The sequence below is a fragment of the Chiloscyllium plagiosum genome, unplaced genomic scaffold, assembly GCF_037043375.1.
Source record: "Chiloscyllium plagiosum isolate Xiang-an unplaced genomic scaffold, Cpla_swu_hap1 HiC_scaffold_28, whole genome shotgun sequence".
NCBI lineage: Eukaryota > Metazoa > Chordata > Chondrichthyes > Orectolobiformes > Hemiscylliidae > Chiloscyllium > Chiloscyllium plagiosum.
In genome coordinates, this window is record NW_028270166.1 from 24,510,760 (window position 1) to 24,527,962 (window position 17,203).

The window sequence follows — 17,203 nt, forward strand, 5'->3', positions numbered from 1 at the left end:
CGAATCAGAATTTCATAGTTACTGACCGCTGGAAAAAACTACCACTCAGGCTCAGTTATTTTTACTGTTTGGTGACTCATTGTGCATATGGTTGTTATGACGGCCTCCATCTTTCTCCTTTTTTCCCTGCCACACCCTTGCATACCCCACACCCCTTACAAGCATGTGCTTGATCTCCATTTAACCTGTTGGCAGCTTGACTTAAATAAATTTTAACTTGGTTTGTGAGGGTCACACATGGTAGTTTTCAAATTTATTTTTCTTATCCTTTTGGCGTAAGAATTATTTTCAGTGTGTAGTTCACACTTCACAGACCATTCTGTCTCCTGACTTGGATACTACACATTCCATTTGCCTTTCTTTAGCAGGAGTTTACAATATCTAAGCAAATTTGGGAACTGTCATGTTCTGCAGTATTAGATCTATATAATTAGTATTGGGTTTAGGATAGTTTTTTTATTAGGTCTGTGTGGGGAAATATGGTATTATGTGCAAAAGGAGTATGCTTGGACTAACTTCTGAGTTTTAAAAAAAATTAACTGTTGTCTGACCCATTTATGATATGAAGAAATGTTTGAAGGCATTGGATAACTGCAACATTCTTGCAGTACTTGTGTTCCAGGACTTGCCACTATTCTGGTACAGCTACAAGGCTGCCATCAACCTGACTATGTAAAAAAATTGCCCAGGTATGCCCTGTCCATAAATAGGACAAATAAGCCCTTGCCAATTGTTGCTCTATCCGTCTGAATACCTTCTAATCAGAACTTGCATCTGGACAGGTGGGACTCAAACCGAAGTCTCCTAGCTCAGATAGTATCACTGTCCCAAGAGCTCCAATCCCCATCAGTAAAGTGATGGAAGATGTTCCCAATAGTGCTATGGAGCCACACTTGCTTGGCAATAACCTGCTCACTGATGCTCAGTTTTAAGTTCTGCTAGAGCCACTCAGCTTCCATTGACCAGAAACTAAACTAGCAATATAAATACTGTGACTAAGTATAAGCCAGACAGTTGGAGTCCTGCAGCAATCAATTCACCACTTTACTCCTCAAAGCTTGTTCCCCATCAACTAGCATAAGTTAGGAGTGTGATGGAATACTCTGTACTTGCCTGGCTGAGTGCAGCTCCGAAAACACTAAAAAAGCTTGACACTTCAAAGCAATCTATTTGATTGATTGTGATGTTGTGCCACTCATTTCATCCACCAGTGTTCAAAAGAAGCAAGGTGTGCTTTCTAGAAGATGCACTGCAGAAATTCACCAATGCTCCTTAGCCAGCTTCTTCCAAATCTATTACCATCTACAAGGACAAAGGTGACAGATATATGGGTACATCAATACTTGCAAGTTCTCCTCCAAGTCACACTCCATCAAACTTGGGAATATGTCACTTCTTTACTCTCACTGGGTTGAAGTCCTGAAGTCTGCAATGGTGTTGTGGGTCTACCTAACTCAAATGGACTGCAGCAAAAAGTGCCACCACTTTCTCTTAAGTATATCTAGGAACAGGCAAAAAGATGTTGGCCCAATTAGTGGTGCCAACATTCCATGAAAGAGAGATTTTTAAAATCAGAGCTTCTGTACATGGCTTTCCTTCAATATTTTAGTTTCATTTAAGAGTCATGCTTAACTGATTTTTGTTTTAACTCGTAGGTTTGGATGAGAGAACAGGTCCTGGTCCATGGGCAACAAGCACACAGAGTAGTAGTCCATCAACATATGAACAGCCCAGGGTAAGAATGAATTATTTTCCTTTCTTCAGCTTCTGTTAGTTCTGATTCAATATCTGATTTCCCATTTCATTTTCCATTTCTGTTGTCTTTTTCAAATGCGAAACAGATGACATCTTTGAGCCATATTGAGCTTAGACTACAGAATAACAATCCATTTAGTGCAGACTGTTGGTGTAATTTTTCTGGTGTCAGCTCTGGTAATATTAACTTTGTGTTATGCTGGTTATTTATTCTTGCTTAGCGATTGTAGTGTATATGCACATTGATTCCTGACTGGCTCAAATTAGCAAGAAATGTAGTCGTTTCTAACATTTTGTCCCCCCCCCAGTTCCCTTCATTGGGAAATCAATTCTGACTTCTTTGTTGGTGTAGCAGCATTTTTGTTTTGGTTTTACAGCCTTAAAACCAAGGCTCTATCCAGTTTGTGATCACTACTCCTATATGTTAGTATTAGTTGCTGCCAGGACTGTGTATTCCAACTTGGCACTGTCCTACCTGTCCATCACTCTTCCTACCTATCCACTCCACCCTCCCCTCTGACCTATTACCATCACCCCCATCTGCATCTACCTATCACCTTCCCAGCTACCTCACCTCCACTCCCAGCCCGACGCATAGGCAGACGCGCATGGGCATAGACGCAGACAGAGACTTGCGCATGCACAGACGCGCGGGCACTTCACCTGCTCTTTGGATGCAGCCTGGCCTGCTGTGCTTTTCCAGCACTACACCTTTCCACTCTGATCTCCAGCAACTGCAGTCCTCACTTTCTCCAGTATCTCTGCCAGCCAATGGTTGCATGGTTTGCTGGCACTCACTCTCCAAGCTCCTGTATTAAATGTCACTTCAATGAAACGCATAGAATGATCAGTATCAGTGGGAAAAATTAACACTTCCTGTTCTCCTGCAATGTTAAGTAAAAGCAGGGTTCATCAACTACAGGTCATTCTGGTATAATGCACATGTTGTCAATGCGAATTGAATATAACACAATTGGTGAATTAGGGACAGCATTTGGATAATGCGATCTTTCTATGGATAGATTTTCTATAGCGCAAGTTGCGGAGGAACGCAGCTGCCACGTTACACCAGAACACCCTGTAGGCATGTTTATCAAATCTGAGGTAGCTCAATTTGTACATGTTTAGTTTGCATCTTGTGCATTGCTTAAAATATATCGGAATTTGGAAGTCGACGCTGATAACCCTTCCTAAGGCACGGTGGCTCAGTGGTTAGCACTGCTGCCTCACAGCACCAGGGTCCCAGGTTCAATTCCAGCCTCGGGTGAGTCTGTGGAGTTTTCACGTTCTCCCCCTGTCTGCGTGGGTTTCCTCCCACAATCCAAAGATGTGCAGGTCAGGTGAATTGGCCATGTTAAATTGCCCATAGTGTGAGGTGCATTAGCCAGAGGGAAATGGATCTGGTGGGCAGGTTACTCTTCGGAGGGTTGATGTGGACTTGTTGGGCCGAAGGGTCTGTTTCCACACTGTAAGGAATCTAATCTAATCTAATCTAATCTAATTTTGATCAATAGTTTTATAGTAATATTTTGAATGATCCATACCAGTGCTGTCAAAACTCAGTTTCAGCTCCGTTGCTGCCTTTGGGATTTTGGATCATAATATTCATTGTGGGAGCCCGATCTATAATTTGGGAATCTGCTCTATACATATGGTCTTTTCTGCTAGTCTTTGGGATATTTGTTCTTGCTGACACTTAGTTACAAATTAAGGTAATCTATTTTTTCCCGTCTAGGCAGACTGTGGAAAGCCCACAAAGCTTTTTTTTGAAGTTCTGAGCCAGATTTTGCCAACAAAATAATGGTGACAGAGCAGCACTTGACTTTATCAATGCACAAAATGCTTAGCACCACAGATCAAAGAAAAGAAGCCCTGTGAATTGTTAAATCTTTGTTTAATGCGATTCACTGTCGGTGCCATTATTCACTTGGGTCCCAGAAGCCCTGTTACACTTACTGTCAACTTGCACTCCCAGCAATGTATTGAGCAAAAATTTTAAAGCCTAAGTGTGGATAAGGAAGCCTAACAAAGAGGACATGGGCACGAATGTTCAACTCTTGGATTTAGTGCCCTCAATCTAAATCAATTATGTAGCTAAGCTGGTTTTGTTCTTATTTACAGGGCTATGGTGAAGGTTCCCACTATGGTGATCATGTATCCAATAGAGAGCTGTCATCACATGATGGCATATCATCATCATCTTTCATAAACCCTGGTCTTGTTGGTGAGTAGAATTTGTTTTTAATTGCTGAACCTTCTGAATCTCTTGCTTATAGCCATAATGCTGTTGATTGCGCTACCCCGAATCGTTAGCTCTACAATTGGCAGTAAGAACCAGGAAATATTCAAGTACAAGGGGTCCCCAATTAACAAATGTCCAAATTATAAATGCTTGGACTTAATCCCATACAGGGTATGTAATTTTTAAAGACCCAACATACAAATGCCTCTTGTACTTATGAGCTGCTGTTTTACATTATCCCGCATTGTTCCGACTTGCATACAAATTGACTTGCGAATGGATTGTAGAATGGAACCCATTCTCGACCTGAGGAGTGCCTGCAACTGACTTTTTTTTAGTGGAAAGTGACTGATGGGGGCATTGTTGAAAGGTTTCTGAATAAACCAACTACAGGGGAACCTCCTTTATCCGAACGTGGGCAGGCACTATTTCATTCGGATGATTGATTACTTGGTTAATCGATTAAATGCTTTTCTTCTGGGGCTCGGAGTTTTTCCAAGTCTGCTCCTTGTTCAGGAGACAGCAGCAGCACACTGCATACAAGGCCCTGCCCCCAACACCGCCGCAGCCCCCACCCCAGCCCGATGCCATCTGACACCTCCCCCAACCCCGTACAACACTGCCCCCACCTCCAACACCACTTCCTCGCCCCAACCCTGTGTAACACTACCTTCTCCCTCAACTCCGCCCCCAATCCTATTTAACACTGCCCCCAACCCCATCTAACACTCCGTCTGCCCAACCCCCGCAACCCGATACACATCCACCCCCTCTCCAGGGTAGCTGGACTGGACACCAACAACAAGACTGTTGCAGTTGCCTTTGCCACAGCCCCACACACAACTTTTTACTGCAACGTTTTGACTGGTTCCACGTTTGCCCTGTACAGGACAATGTTGGAGACATTATGTGGAAAACGGGGGTTTAGGTACACCCCAATGTAGAACTCCAGGAAAAGTGTGGGGAGAGAGAAGGCAAGCAGTCGGTCATTTGGAGACTGTGCCTGTTTAATCACTATAAACAAAAGATGCGATCACTGTTGGAAACACGTCTTTGATGTTTCCATCGGGACCTCGAGATCTTCTTTGGTTAATCCGATTTTCAGATAATTGGTATTTAGATAATCTAGGTTCCTCTGTAAAAGATTTTATTTGGTGGTTGGCGAAGAAATGTAGTCTCAGTGTAGTTGCTTTGTAGGTGTACAAGTTATAATGAGTTTTTGTTTTTGTCCTCCTTTTTAAAATTCTGCTACCTTGGGTTGATGTATAGGAATTTAGTGAATGCAGGTTGTTTATAACTGAGTGAAATGGTAATTTGTGTGATACCTATATACATGCTAATAAGATTGGAAACTGATACTGAAATGCTGCATGGGTAACCCAAGAGCTCAAGTCTGTATTAGATTGATTTTTTTTCATTTGAGTAGTAATTGTCTTCTGATTATCTGTTGTTCTTTCTGGTAGGTAGCTTACCTGATTAATTGTATCTGGGAATGGTTAATGTTTTTATGGTGACTACTTTCAGTAATTGTTTATTTCCAAAATGGACAAATCCAAATATTTACGGGTATGAAAATTTTCTAGTGATTTAGTGCATTTTGAGGGTGCATATCTTGGTGGATCCTTTTTGTAATTGCAGTCACTAAACAAGAAAAAGTTCAGATTTCAATTGTAGATTTGATATGATGGGACACGCTAAAGGCAGACATTCCTCTTGCTCCTGTTGATATGAAAATACATTCTAATTTGGGGATGGAAAAGTAGTTTAGTTTCTCTTGGAAAAGTTCCTCAAAGGTATATTGTTGCAATTTTCTACTTGAATTGGCTCTGATACCATTGTATGTGAAGCATAACTAATAAAGCATCCCTGCTTACAGCTCTAAGCTGCTTTTTGTAATAGCTGTTTTGACTCTGTGCTCTTGAGAGATCCCCCATGTTTTGTATTTTGAATTTTTTTTCCTCCGGTACATTTTATGAATCTCCTTGCTTCATCTCTTTTTTTTTATTATTTTGCAATTTATTCTTTTTATCCTGCCTGCCATCTTAATTCCAGTCTGCCCTGAGTTGGCATCTGCACTTCTACTAACTCTAATAAAACCATCTTTATGCCTCACAGTATGTTTTTCTGTGATCTCATTTCTGCTGTGCATTTGGTCTCCACTCACCCCTGGCTTGTGTCTGCTGCCTTTTTAATACGCTATAGCTTTCTCTAATGAGCTTCTGTTCTGCTTTCCAACTCCTTTGAAATCTACTGCTGTCGCCTGGGACTCTCACTTTCCAACTGAGTTTACAGTGCTTTGGGATCAGTTCCTCGCTTAACCATCTAAACACTTAAGGCGCTTGCTGAGAAGGCTATTTACCCCATATTACTACATTAAATAAATTGAACAATTAATACATTATTTGTTCGTGGGCTTTTTTTTAATTGAAACAAAATGAACTCCTGGGAGTGCAGTAAAAAACACTTAACTACCATGTTGTAGGTAGAATCTTTTGAAGCTGCTGACCTGTCATGATCATGTCTATTTATTATTGATGTGCAATTGTACTCTAATGGACCAGTATGCTTGTTTTGTCGCGTTTGTGTGTGCATAAAGTCTCACTTGTCATCAGTACAATCAGAGATAGTATTATTAAGTTGATATTGGTTTGAAGGTTTGGATGTCATATGTTGTGTGTCGCCTTTCAGTAGTGGAGATGTTTTTAATATGAGAAAACGAATTGCAATATGTTAATTTTTAACTTTGGATCAACCTCTATGCAGTATATTTCAGTTTTTCCTACTGGCGTCATGTAAGACACTGTGAGATCTGTGTGAACTGTAATGGTGGAAGCAATTTGAGATTTGTTCAGGAATGTGTTGTGAAAAAGATGTACCACATTAATCAAGCATGTTGTTATAAGTTATTTTTCTATTTATACCATTCTGGTAGTAAAACATTAAGTAGTTCAGAATCTCCACTAACCATACTTAGTTCTGTGGATCATTTCTGCAGTTTCCTAGATTTGGCCTGAAGATGTTTTTTGCGGCAGTTATTTACTCTGTGTAGAATTGTACTTTGACTACTTTTTTATATCACAAAAGCCTGACTGATACCTGATTTTTTTTTTTCTCTCTGGTTACAGTTTAGTTATTCAACAATAATTTGTAATGTGCAGTGTTCTGTATTAGGTATACTAGGAGAGTTGCACATTTGATAACTATGCAAGTGTCTGTTAGAAGTTGTGGAAAGATGTGTAAGTACTGTAGCCTAATTAAAGGTCTTTAAGTTGAAAGCAACTTTGAAGAAAGCTTGATGCAGTTATATCATGGGACCATCCATTTGTCAAATTGACCATGCAGTGCTTCATGGTACTGCTGGAACTGGACAGTTGTTTCATAGTTTCTCATTAAATTTTGCAATTGTACAATTGTATGCATTCTGAAGATTTAATTGACTAAAGATGTACTTAGCTTTTTCAGCTGAAGCTAAGTTCTTCACAATTGCAGGAAAATGTTAAAATGGGAAAAATATGTTGCTCAAACTGGTTTGCTAAATATATAATTTGATGGTAATCTATAATCATGGATGGGATTTTGAAATTGTGCTAGTTGAAATAATCCAGCAGTGTTATTATTTATGAAGCATTAAAGGTGCCTTTTTGGTGTTGCTAGGGAGTTTGAGTTGCTTCAAAAATAGAATAAACACTTTTTTTGTTCATGGTGGGACTAGTTGGAGAGGTTTTATCTCAAGTTCACAATGAGAAGCAAAGATCTTGCAGTGACGATGTAACATGTGTGAATTATGTTTGTCCTGTAGGATTTGCCAAGTCAATTCATGGGCACCCATGTGTGAATTCCCTGTGGATGAGGAAAACAGTGGTGTCATGTGGCTGTTTTGCATCTGCACCCTTGAGTGATTTATAGAATTGTATAGCACGGAAACAGATCCTTGAATCCAACTTGTCAGTGCTGACTAGGCATCCAATCTGACCTAGTTCCATTTGCCAGCATTTAGCCCATATACCTCTCAATCCTTCCAATTAATATATCCATCCAGAAGCCTTTAAATGTTGTAATTGTATCCGCCTCTCCACTTTCTCTAGCATCTCATTCCATACACATGCCACTCTCTGCATGAAACAGTCTGCATGATTAATTTCTTATGCCGAGGGGAAAATTTTATTTTAAAAATCCTGATTGTCTAATATTTGCATTGTTAAAGGAAAACCTTTACTGACTGTTCATTAACAAGTTTTGTTTATTTCAGTTTGTAATCTCTCTAATTTTCTAGCAGCTCCTTTTTTTTTTAATGAATATGATACCAATTCAGTGAAAAGATTTTAAATGCAATCAGAAAAATCTTCAGCTTTTTAATTTACGGATCTACAGTTATGCTACAACTTTCCTGTTAACCCAATGGAAAACAGATGAAAAGCTATGTTGTTGTGTGCAGCAAAAAATCAGAACTTAGTGACAATCCAAATAAATTGCAGAACTTTTGTCAAATTTGTTCTGTTTAGTTGATTTTCTACTGAAACAAGAATTTTAAATATCATTCTTCCTTTTTTTTAAACTAACTTTGTTTTTTTTCCTCTGAAACCCACCTTGTTGCCATCAGATTTGAACTCTAGTGCTTTCTTTGTCTGCTCCCCAACATCCAACCTTTTAACTTGCATTGATCTGAAATTCTGTTTTTCATCACAAAACTTTCACCATGTCCCATTTCCTATCAACTGCACCAACCCATTGTCCAGCAATAATTTACATTTACATTTCTTCGTACTTGGACTGTTTCATGGTTTCATCTTCCCGTAGTTTTGACTTCCTTCATCTGTGTCCTCCAATTCTAGCCTCTTGTTTATGCCCTAATTTTTATGTCACTATACTGTTGTCAACCATATCCTCCTCTGTCTAGACGCAAACTCTAGAATTAGCTCCCTAAACATGTTCACTCTTAATTTATTTTATGCTCAATAAAGCCTTGCCTGTTTGATCATTTTTTGTTTATCTGACCTGATATTTGCTGGTATAGTTCTGTCACGCATGTTGCTAGAGATTTTTATTACTTTTTAAGGCACTGACAATGTTATGTGGGAATGTCATTTTGCAACAAGGAACTATTTAGCTGGTATTACAAACTGTGCAGTGTGAAAAACCTGGATCTTCCATTGTATTTTTTTGGAATTGTAATTTTGTTTCATAACTCTGAAATTTCAGACATGTGTCCTCACTTTCTGTCTTAGTATGCTTTCATATTCTCTCCTGTCTCATGGTCCTGCGTTCTCCATCTCCCCATCTTTGCCTGTCCTGTCTGTCTCTCTCATTCTTCTTTCCCCCACCTCCACCTGTATTTCTTTCTCATTGGCATAGCTTTTGCAATTTACCCTTTTTTATTTAAGAGGCTTTATGATAAACTAGTTCACTTTCTTCTTTTTGGCACCATTTGGAAAATAAACTTGGCTTCATGACTTAGAAAAAGTGACTTCAGTAAATTCCATTCAAATTTAAAGCATAGCTCTTGTTTGGACATGTACCCTATACTAATTTAGTTTGTCAGATATGATCTGTCTGTTTAATCTTAGAATGTGTTGTCTTTCCTCTTGAGAAGTGAACTTCAATCACTTCCTCTCATAAAAGTCTCTAATATTTGTCTGTCTTGCCCAAACCTTCCTGGATTCCTGATCTTCATTGAATAAATTTAGAATATTATTTGTCTTCTAATATTTAGTTAATGAACTGAGTACACCCAGAGTTTTGGTAGGGTTAGGATTAGATTGGATTCCCTACATTGTGGAAACAGGCCCTTCGGGCCAACAAGTCCACCACCGGCCCTCGGAGTAACCCACTTCCCTCTGACCAATGCACCTAACACTATATGGGCAATTTAGTATGGCCAGTTCACCAAACCTGCACATCTTTGGACTGTGGGAGGAAACCGGAGCACCCAGAGAAAACCCACGCAGACAGTCACTCGAGGCTGGAATTGGACCTGGGACCCTTGTACTGTGAGGCAGCAGTGCTAACCACTGGACCACCATGCTGCCCAACTACTACACTCCCCTACAGATATTGTGGTTTATATGCAATTAAAACTTGTCTTCTGCTGCTATTTTAGTGCCACTTATTTTAAGATGACCCCTCTCATTCCTCAAGTGTACAGCTGTTTACTTATAATATTGTTTACAGTGTTCACCAATTTGGTTATTTGTGGGAGGTATACTGAGAAATGGAGTAGCTTGCCTAATGGCCATTCTTGGATTAGATTCATGCTTCGTTTCCCTCAACATTCCAACTGCCTCAGCACTTCAAATTTCCATTTTCTACAGCAGCCAACTTGCGTATTAGACCAAGGATGCTACATAATGGATAATCCCATGCTGGTATTATTACATAAACTCATGTAACTTCGATCTTTGACAGCTCTTGAAGATAAGAAATATTTCCATCAATGTAGGCTATTTAAATGTGGTAGGTGAAAGTGAGGACTGCAGATGCTGGAGATCAGTGTCAAGATTAGAGTGGTGCTGGAAAAGTACAGCAGGTCTGTGCTTTTCCAGCACCACTCTAATTTTGACTCTATTTAAACCTGATTCCTGTCACTAGAGTTGTATTGGATTCTATTTTGCCTTCAGTTCCACAACTGATGTAAATGATAAATTGATAAAAATAAATGTCTCCTTCCCTCTGTCTGTCTGTTGTGGGTTTCTGTTTTCATGTAGAAAATACTAGTAACCTGAATTGTTCTGAGATTATGATTTATGACCAAGTGATTACCATATGAAATTACATTCTGAAATTAACATCAGTCAGTAAGATGTTGATTTAATTGGTGCAATATTTAGATTTTAATGTTTAGATTTTAAAATTTTTGTTGCACAGAAAGTGTTTTATGTATTAACCTTCAAGTTTTAACTAGCATTGAAAACCCACCCGACCAAAAAAAAAAGGACCAAAGGCCAAATAAATTTTTCAGTTCAATGTAGATTACGGACTTGGGAAGTTGTATCAGTCAAATTGGCAATTCTGAGTCAGGAAAGAAAATTATAATTGTGACTTTATGAACTTTGTTTTAATTGTTTATTGCTGGTGGTGCTGGTAACCTCTGATTAATCAATTTTCACTATTATAAAGAACTTCTCTGTTGCCTCTTTCTACAAAAATAATAGAAATTGAATTGGGAAGAGATGAAGAAAATCAGATTGTATAGTCTTCATCCTGGAAAGAGCGAATAGAACATGCAGCTTCGTGTCCAAAACCATGCTAAGCTGAAACTCTATCTTGGTTATTCTGGAATGCAATGGAAAGCATAATAAAATAGATGAAGTATTGATGTGAGCTGTTGAATAAGTAGAACGAATTATACAAAATAGTATCCCGTGTACTGAATGGAAGAATTGTGTAATCCTTTTAGCGTGGAGTAGAAATTTTCTGGCTTGATTTGGTACATAATGGTGAAAGAAGTAGACTACTAATATAACTTGTTTTCAGTTGTTCATAGATCATAAACATCATGTGAATAGTGCGATTTGTGAACTGCAGCAGTTCAAGAAGGCAGCTCACCACAACCTTCTGAAAGGCAACTAGGATGGACAGTAATAGCTGTAATAAAAGTTGCCTCTGTGTCTAGGGATATGGAGTTTAGATGGGTTAGCCATGGATAAAAACTCTATGGGGGGTTATGGGAATAGGATAGGATGCCCTTTAGAGGGTCAGTGCAGATTTGATGGACGGAAGCCTCTTTCTGCATTTTAGGGCTTCTATCATAAATGCTGGCCAGGCAATAATGCCCACATCCCTCGAGTGAATTTAAAAAAAATTAAGCTGTTATGTTGCAGATGTGAGTATATGTTTGAAAGATTGCCAGTCTAGTCATGTTTTAATGCTGCCATCGATTGGAAAAAATACAGATGTTTGATTGCAGAAGATCTTTGCAACATTTTTGCATCAGCAGTTTATTGGTTAAGATTAGGATTCATGTAATTTTAAAAAGAGGTCAAATTGAAGTACATCAGAATTCATAGTATAAAGAGATTACCTTCATCACTATATGGAAACAGTGATCAGAATAGCAGTGCTGCACTTCACGTACAGATTCATCCTCATGTGCAAGTCTGTTTTGTGGAGATTCTTCTTTAAATGTGTGACTTGAGCACTGTATCAAACAGGTATTACAAAATACACAAAGCTGGTAAACCCAGATGCCCTCAAAAGTCTTTAGATTTCATGGGGAAACTCTCTCATGAGAGCAATCCATCAAAGAAAAGTTACCTTCTTTAAATAGAATGAAATAAAACAATGAAGAACCTTTTCCAATCACAGGCTGATTCTCTCACATTGCTGATGGGTGCAGTCATGGAGAAAGGTGATACTACAAAGTCTGGAGAGGAGGGGTGAGGGATGGAAAATGGAGAACTGCAAAAAGGAAAAACTTTTCAACAAAGAAGACACCTAGCTGTGAACAGGACAACTGAAAAAATGAAATTGCCTTGCAAATCAACGTACAGTTTCTAGACTAAAGGTTCAGGAGCCACTATCAGGGAGAAATGTAGTCAATGCTATTTTAATGGATATTCAATTGTGCACTTAATTTTGAACAGCTTTATTTCCTAAAGATCTGAATTTCTCTATTATCAGAACTGTCATTGTTACAAAGAACTACTTGAGGTGAAAAGGTTGTGTTATAGACAAACAGTTCAGCTGTGACCTTACCAGTCACGTGAAGCATAATTAGGGTGATAACCTGTTTGTGCTTAAAGCCTGGAACTTATTTGGAACAAAATAAATTTGCGTCCTGGCTTAATGTAAAAGTGGAGTGAGAGAGAGATTGAATAATAGAATTGAGATCCTGCTTTCATTAGTTATTCTTGCCTGCCCTTTTTTTTAAGCAACAGAAGCACAGAATCACAAGTTCTGGAGTGCAGAGGGAAGCCTTTCTGACAGTCTTATTAAATGAACACGATTACCTCATGCCAGGGAGTACAAGAGAAAACAACTGGCTTTTCTGTTTTACTGAGGGAGTGATAGTGATGCACCATCTCCCTTCCAGGCTTTTCACTATTATTCTCACAGAGCTGTTTAGCTACTTAGGAACCAATCAGAATTAAGTGTTTCAGGGATGCTTTGGGGACATTCAGTGTGTTTCCGATGTCCTCCTAGAACTGAGATGCCTACCCTGAAGAAGTACTGCTCTGCTCTCCGACCGGCTTTGACAAAGGGTCAGTTAAACTCAACGTCAGCTCTTTTCTCTCCTTACAGATGCTGCCAGACTTGCTGAGATTTTCCTGCATTTTCTCTTTTTTGGAACCAATCCGAATTGTCAGACGTGATGACATTTGGTACCCACAATTGGCATGTGCAATTGTAATCGAGTTCGGTACTTGTTGTTGCCTGAATCTCAATTTGTATACCCAACAGAGTTTTGCTCTCTCATTCCAAATCCCCTTTTCTTTCCCTATCCCTTCCTCCCTCCCACTTTCTCTATCCTCGCTTGAATTTTAAGGCTGGCATTAAATTCTACATGGGTTGCCTGAAGTATGTTTAATGAAGGGCTGATGATTAATGGTGATTGCTTAAAACTGTTCAGAAAAGGAGTAGGTTATGGTTCTGACTGAAAACCAGCTTTTTTTTTGGTTTTATGAGGAGTAGTTAAGTAATTTTCAGTAAATTTCAAGTATTAAACATGAGGATAGTGCAACTTTTTTGAAACTTTGACCTATTATTTATGATGAAATTGATTCTGTGCTCAATGTTGCATTGCTCTGTTGATGCGTAGTACAAAATATAAACTAGTGTATATTTTAATGAGGACAAAACTGATCTGTATTTGGTGGTGGTGTCATGAATATGAACTGATAAATTTAAAGTTTGGAAGGGCAGGACGAAAGATCTGCATGCATCTATGTTTACTCTGTATCGGCCAAGAAAATTCTGTATTTTTTGTGGCTTGAGTATTTGTTGAAGAGCACATTTGCCTCAAATTAAAACTAAAGTGACTCTTCTGTTTTACATATCATACTATGTTCTACACAACATCATGAAGTCATAGTTCCTCTTACAATACCCAACAAAAATTGTTCCTCATATCAGTTTTGTCCTAATCATATAGTGCAGAAGGGACGCTTATCATTATTTGATGACACACCCATTGGAGTTGACAGGGAATAGAAAGAGAAACTAAACATACCAAGGAAGAATTTGGAGGAAACTCAAAGCTTTATCAAGTTGTCTATCATAATCTTGGGATGCATTACCTTTTTCTTTTATTTTGGTTGAGTTAATTTTGGCTCTTTAGTTATTGAAGTCTTAACTGAGGTTGATTTAAACTCACTACAATGGAAAATATAATAATCCTTGTGTCTTGGTTTTGCTCATTGGTAGAGCGAACTCTTTTGTAACTCTACCATTTGAAAATGAGACTTTTTTTTGTTTCAAACCCCAGTGAGCTCTATACCTTTAATTTTAGCTTGAAGCTATTTTTTCATAAAGAAAAAAGTTTTACTCTAACGCTGATGCTTTTGAAGATTGATAGTTGAGGCATGATATCTAGACTGCAATTGGTTTCATGAGAGATAATTCAATAAGAAAACACCAGTCTTCGTATTTAACAAATGGGATTATTGCAAAATTATAGCATTGTAATAATACTACTAAATTAATAATCCTCTGAGCGAGGCTAATAATCTAGTGAAAGAATTAGAATCTCGTGGCAGTTTGAAAAAGCTAGTAGTATCAAAAGTGATCCTCAAGCTATTGAAATGTTGTAAAATTCCCATTGCTGCCCTAATGTCCTCTTTAGGGAAAGATAGGTATAGCCTCTCCCCAGTCTAACCTAGACGGGATGAGAAGAAAAACCACTTGAAATCTTAGCAGTCAGGCAACATCTGTGAAGAGCAACAGTTAATATTGTTGACTTTTTTCCTATCTGACCTCCAGTCCCACGCAGTTGATCTTAACTGCATTCTGAAGACACTGAGCAACAATGAGCATGCAAGAAATGCAAACCTTGTTAGTAATGTTTGAAACTTTGGTCCTGCATTTATCCACTAAATTAAGTAATTGTTAATTCCAATGTGTTAATTTGATATGCGAAGGAATCTTTGACACTATATTCTAAAAACCAAACAAGCAGAAGTTTGAGTTATTCATTCCTTTTCTTTCTCAAAAAGCTTTCAGTATTGAAAATTTTAAGATCTTTGTCATAAAATACTTCCTTCTAAAAATGGGCAGAATCTTCACAGGGACGCAATGACATTGGCATTAGCAACAAAGTTAGGAGAATCTTGTGAATGAAGGGGATTCCTGATATCAAGTTTACAAAGTCCTGCTTTCCAACAAAGTGTTGAGCGAGTAGTCAAAATCTTTGCTAGTGAGTGACAAAACGCCTATTTGCGAGTATTGGCATGTATTAGCATCCTCCATTATTATGTAACCTTGCATTATTGATATGCAGTTTACCATTCTTCCTCCGACCAGATAGCAATTAGATAGTGGAAGCATCAAGTGTGAAATTTTGAGCAGTAACCTGGCAACTTCTATAGCTCTCATCTTGGGCATCAGGCACCAGCATCTTTGGTCGCAGTTATGGGCGTTGATTGCATGGGTGTCGATTGCATGCAACCCCTGTTTACCAGGTCACTGTTAGCAAAGCAAGATTCCGATTTCCTTTTGTGTATAGCACTCAGAGCTGTGTCATATATTGAAGTAACAGGTAAACATTGTTTAATCCAATATGGTAGCCACCTCATTGCTACTGCTACTCATATTTTCATGCATTCTGAAACTTTTGAATTTTGCATGCAGTTAGGTAATCTTTGTAGTGATTGCATTCACACTTTTTGAGGGGGATTGTAACTACTTTCATTAGTTTGAAAACTGGAATAAGTGAAAGATGTATTTTTTTCATTTTAGTGAGCCAGTACACTTAACAATTCCTATTTAAACAGTTTTGTCTGTCGTAATTTGCTAAGTAAAGTAATAATTACGCCATTCAGTTTGCTTTGTGCTTTCACAAGAAAGATGTGGCAGGTGAACTGATGTCATCAAAATTACTTCCTTTGAGTAACCTGCTTTACCTTTTGACTCCCATTTAATTGTGTCGCTCCTTTTTTATCCTTTGAAGTTTTTGTTTCCTTTTTGAGTGATTGTTTCCACCTTTTTTGTTTCTTTCTGTGCCAGGATCCCCAATAATTGCCTCATTTGCTATCTGTCTCTACTTGCCATGTCTGGGAAGGCGCTTATATGCACAGTGGGGTTTTATGGCATAGTGGTAGTGGCTTACTTTGAAGCCGGGGACCCAGGTTCCAGTCCCATCTATTCCAGATGACCAGGCTGATTAAGAGGTCTTTCACTTTTTGCTGGGCTGGCTGTCACATGTAGTTGGCCCCTCCTGTTCTCCACATCTGACGAAGAGAGGCATTCTGGCTCGGTAGCTCACTGTTGTGCCTTGAACATTGAGGTTAAATGGTCAGGGATTTCTTGACTTTTCTATCTCATCAACTGGTGTTTCAACTTGCTATAATTTCATCTCAAACGTGATTGTTGTTAATAAACCTCCATTTACAACTTGTCACAGCCTCTTCTTGGCCAAAATTATTTAGTAAATTGTCAATCTCCAATGTAAAATATTGGTGTATACATATTTCCCACAAACGTTTTGTAAAACTTGTTTAGTTGTTTTAATCACCTTTTTAGATTAAAAAGTATTAAGCTGTTCTTTTTGTTTTAATATATTATTAGAGATGCTCAGTTAAATGTACTGTAATGATTGCTGATACACAATGCAGTGAGTGACCTGCTTTTGCTCATTACAAAGACAAATGAACATTCAGTTCAAAATTTTCATTAAAATGATTTAGTTGTATAGACCTTAAACTTGGAAATGCTTGGATCTCCTATTTGATTAATTCATCAGCTGAACTACCTTTTGTGAGATTATTTTGTATTAATTGAGCACCTAAGGTGTTAAAATGCTGTACTTCACACAGTGCATTCTCTTTGAAAGATACTGCATATAACTGTGGCCCAGTGGTAGCAATCTGTTTCTGAAATGTTTTGGGATTTGTCCCACTTCACAGACTAGTGTATAGAATCAGTACTGAGTGTGCTACCCTGTTAGGGACACCATTGTTAGGATGAAATAGTAAACCAAGGTCCTGGCTGCTCCTTAAGGTGCAGTTAAAAGATTCCATTTTACTATTTTGACGAATAGCATGTTTTTAGGTGTCC

General features: G+C 38.4%; 1 protein-coding gene across 1 annotated transcript in view; it reads left to right on the plus strand.

Moving 5' to 3' along the window:
* LOC122565047 (transcription factor 4-like) overlaps positions 1–17,203 on the plus strand; it is a 149,129-nt gene that overhangs the window by 48,248 nt on the left and 83,678 nt on the right. Inside the window, exons 4-5 of the mRNA XM_087976048.1 lie at positions 1,656–1,735; positions 3,877–3,979. Coding sequence (XP_087832174.1) covers positions 1,656–1,735; positions 3,877–3,979 — 183 coding nt within the window. The remainder of the gene's footprint in view (positions 1–1,655; positions 1,736–3,876; positions 3,980–17,203) is intronic.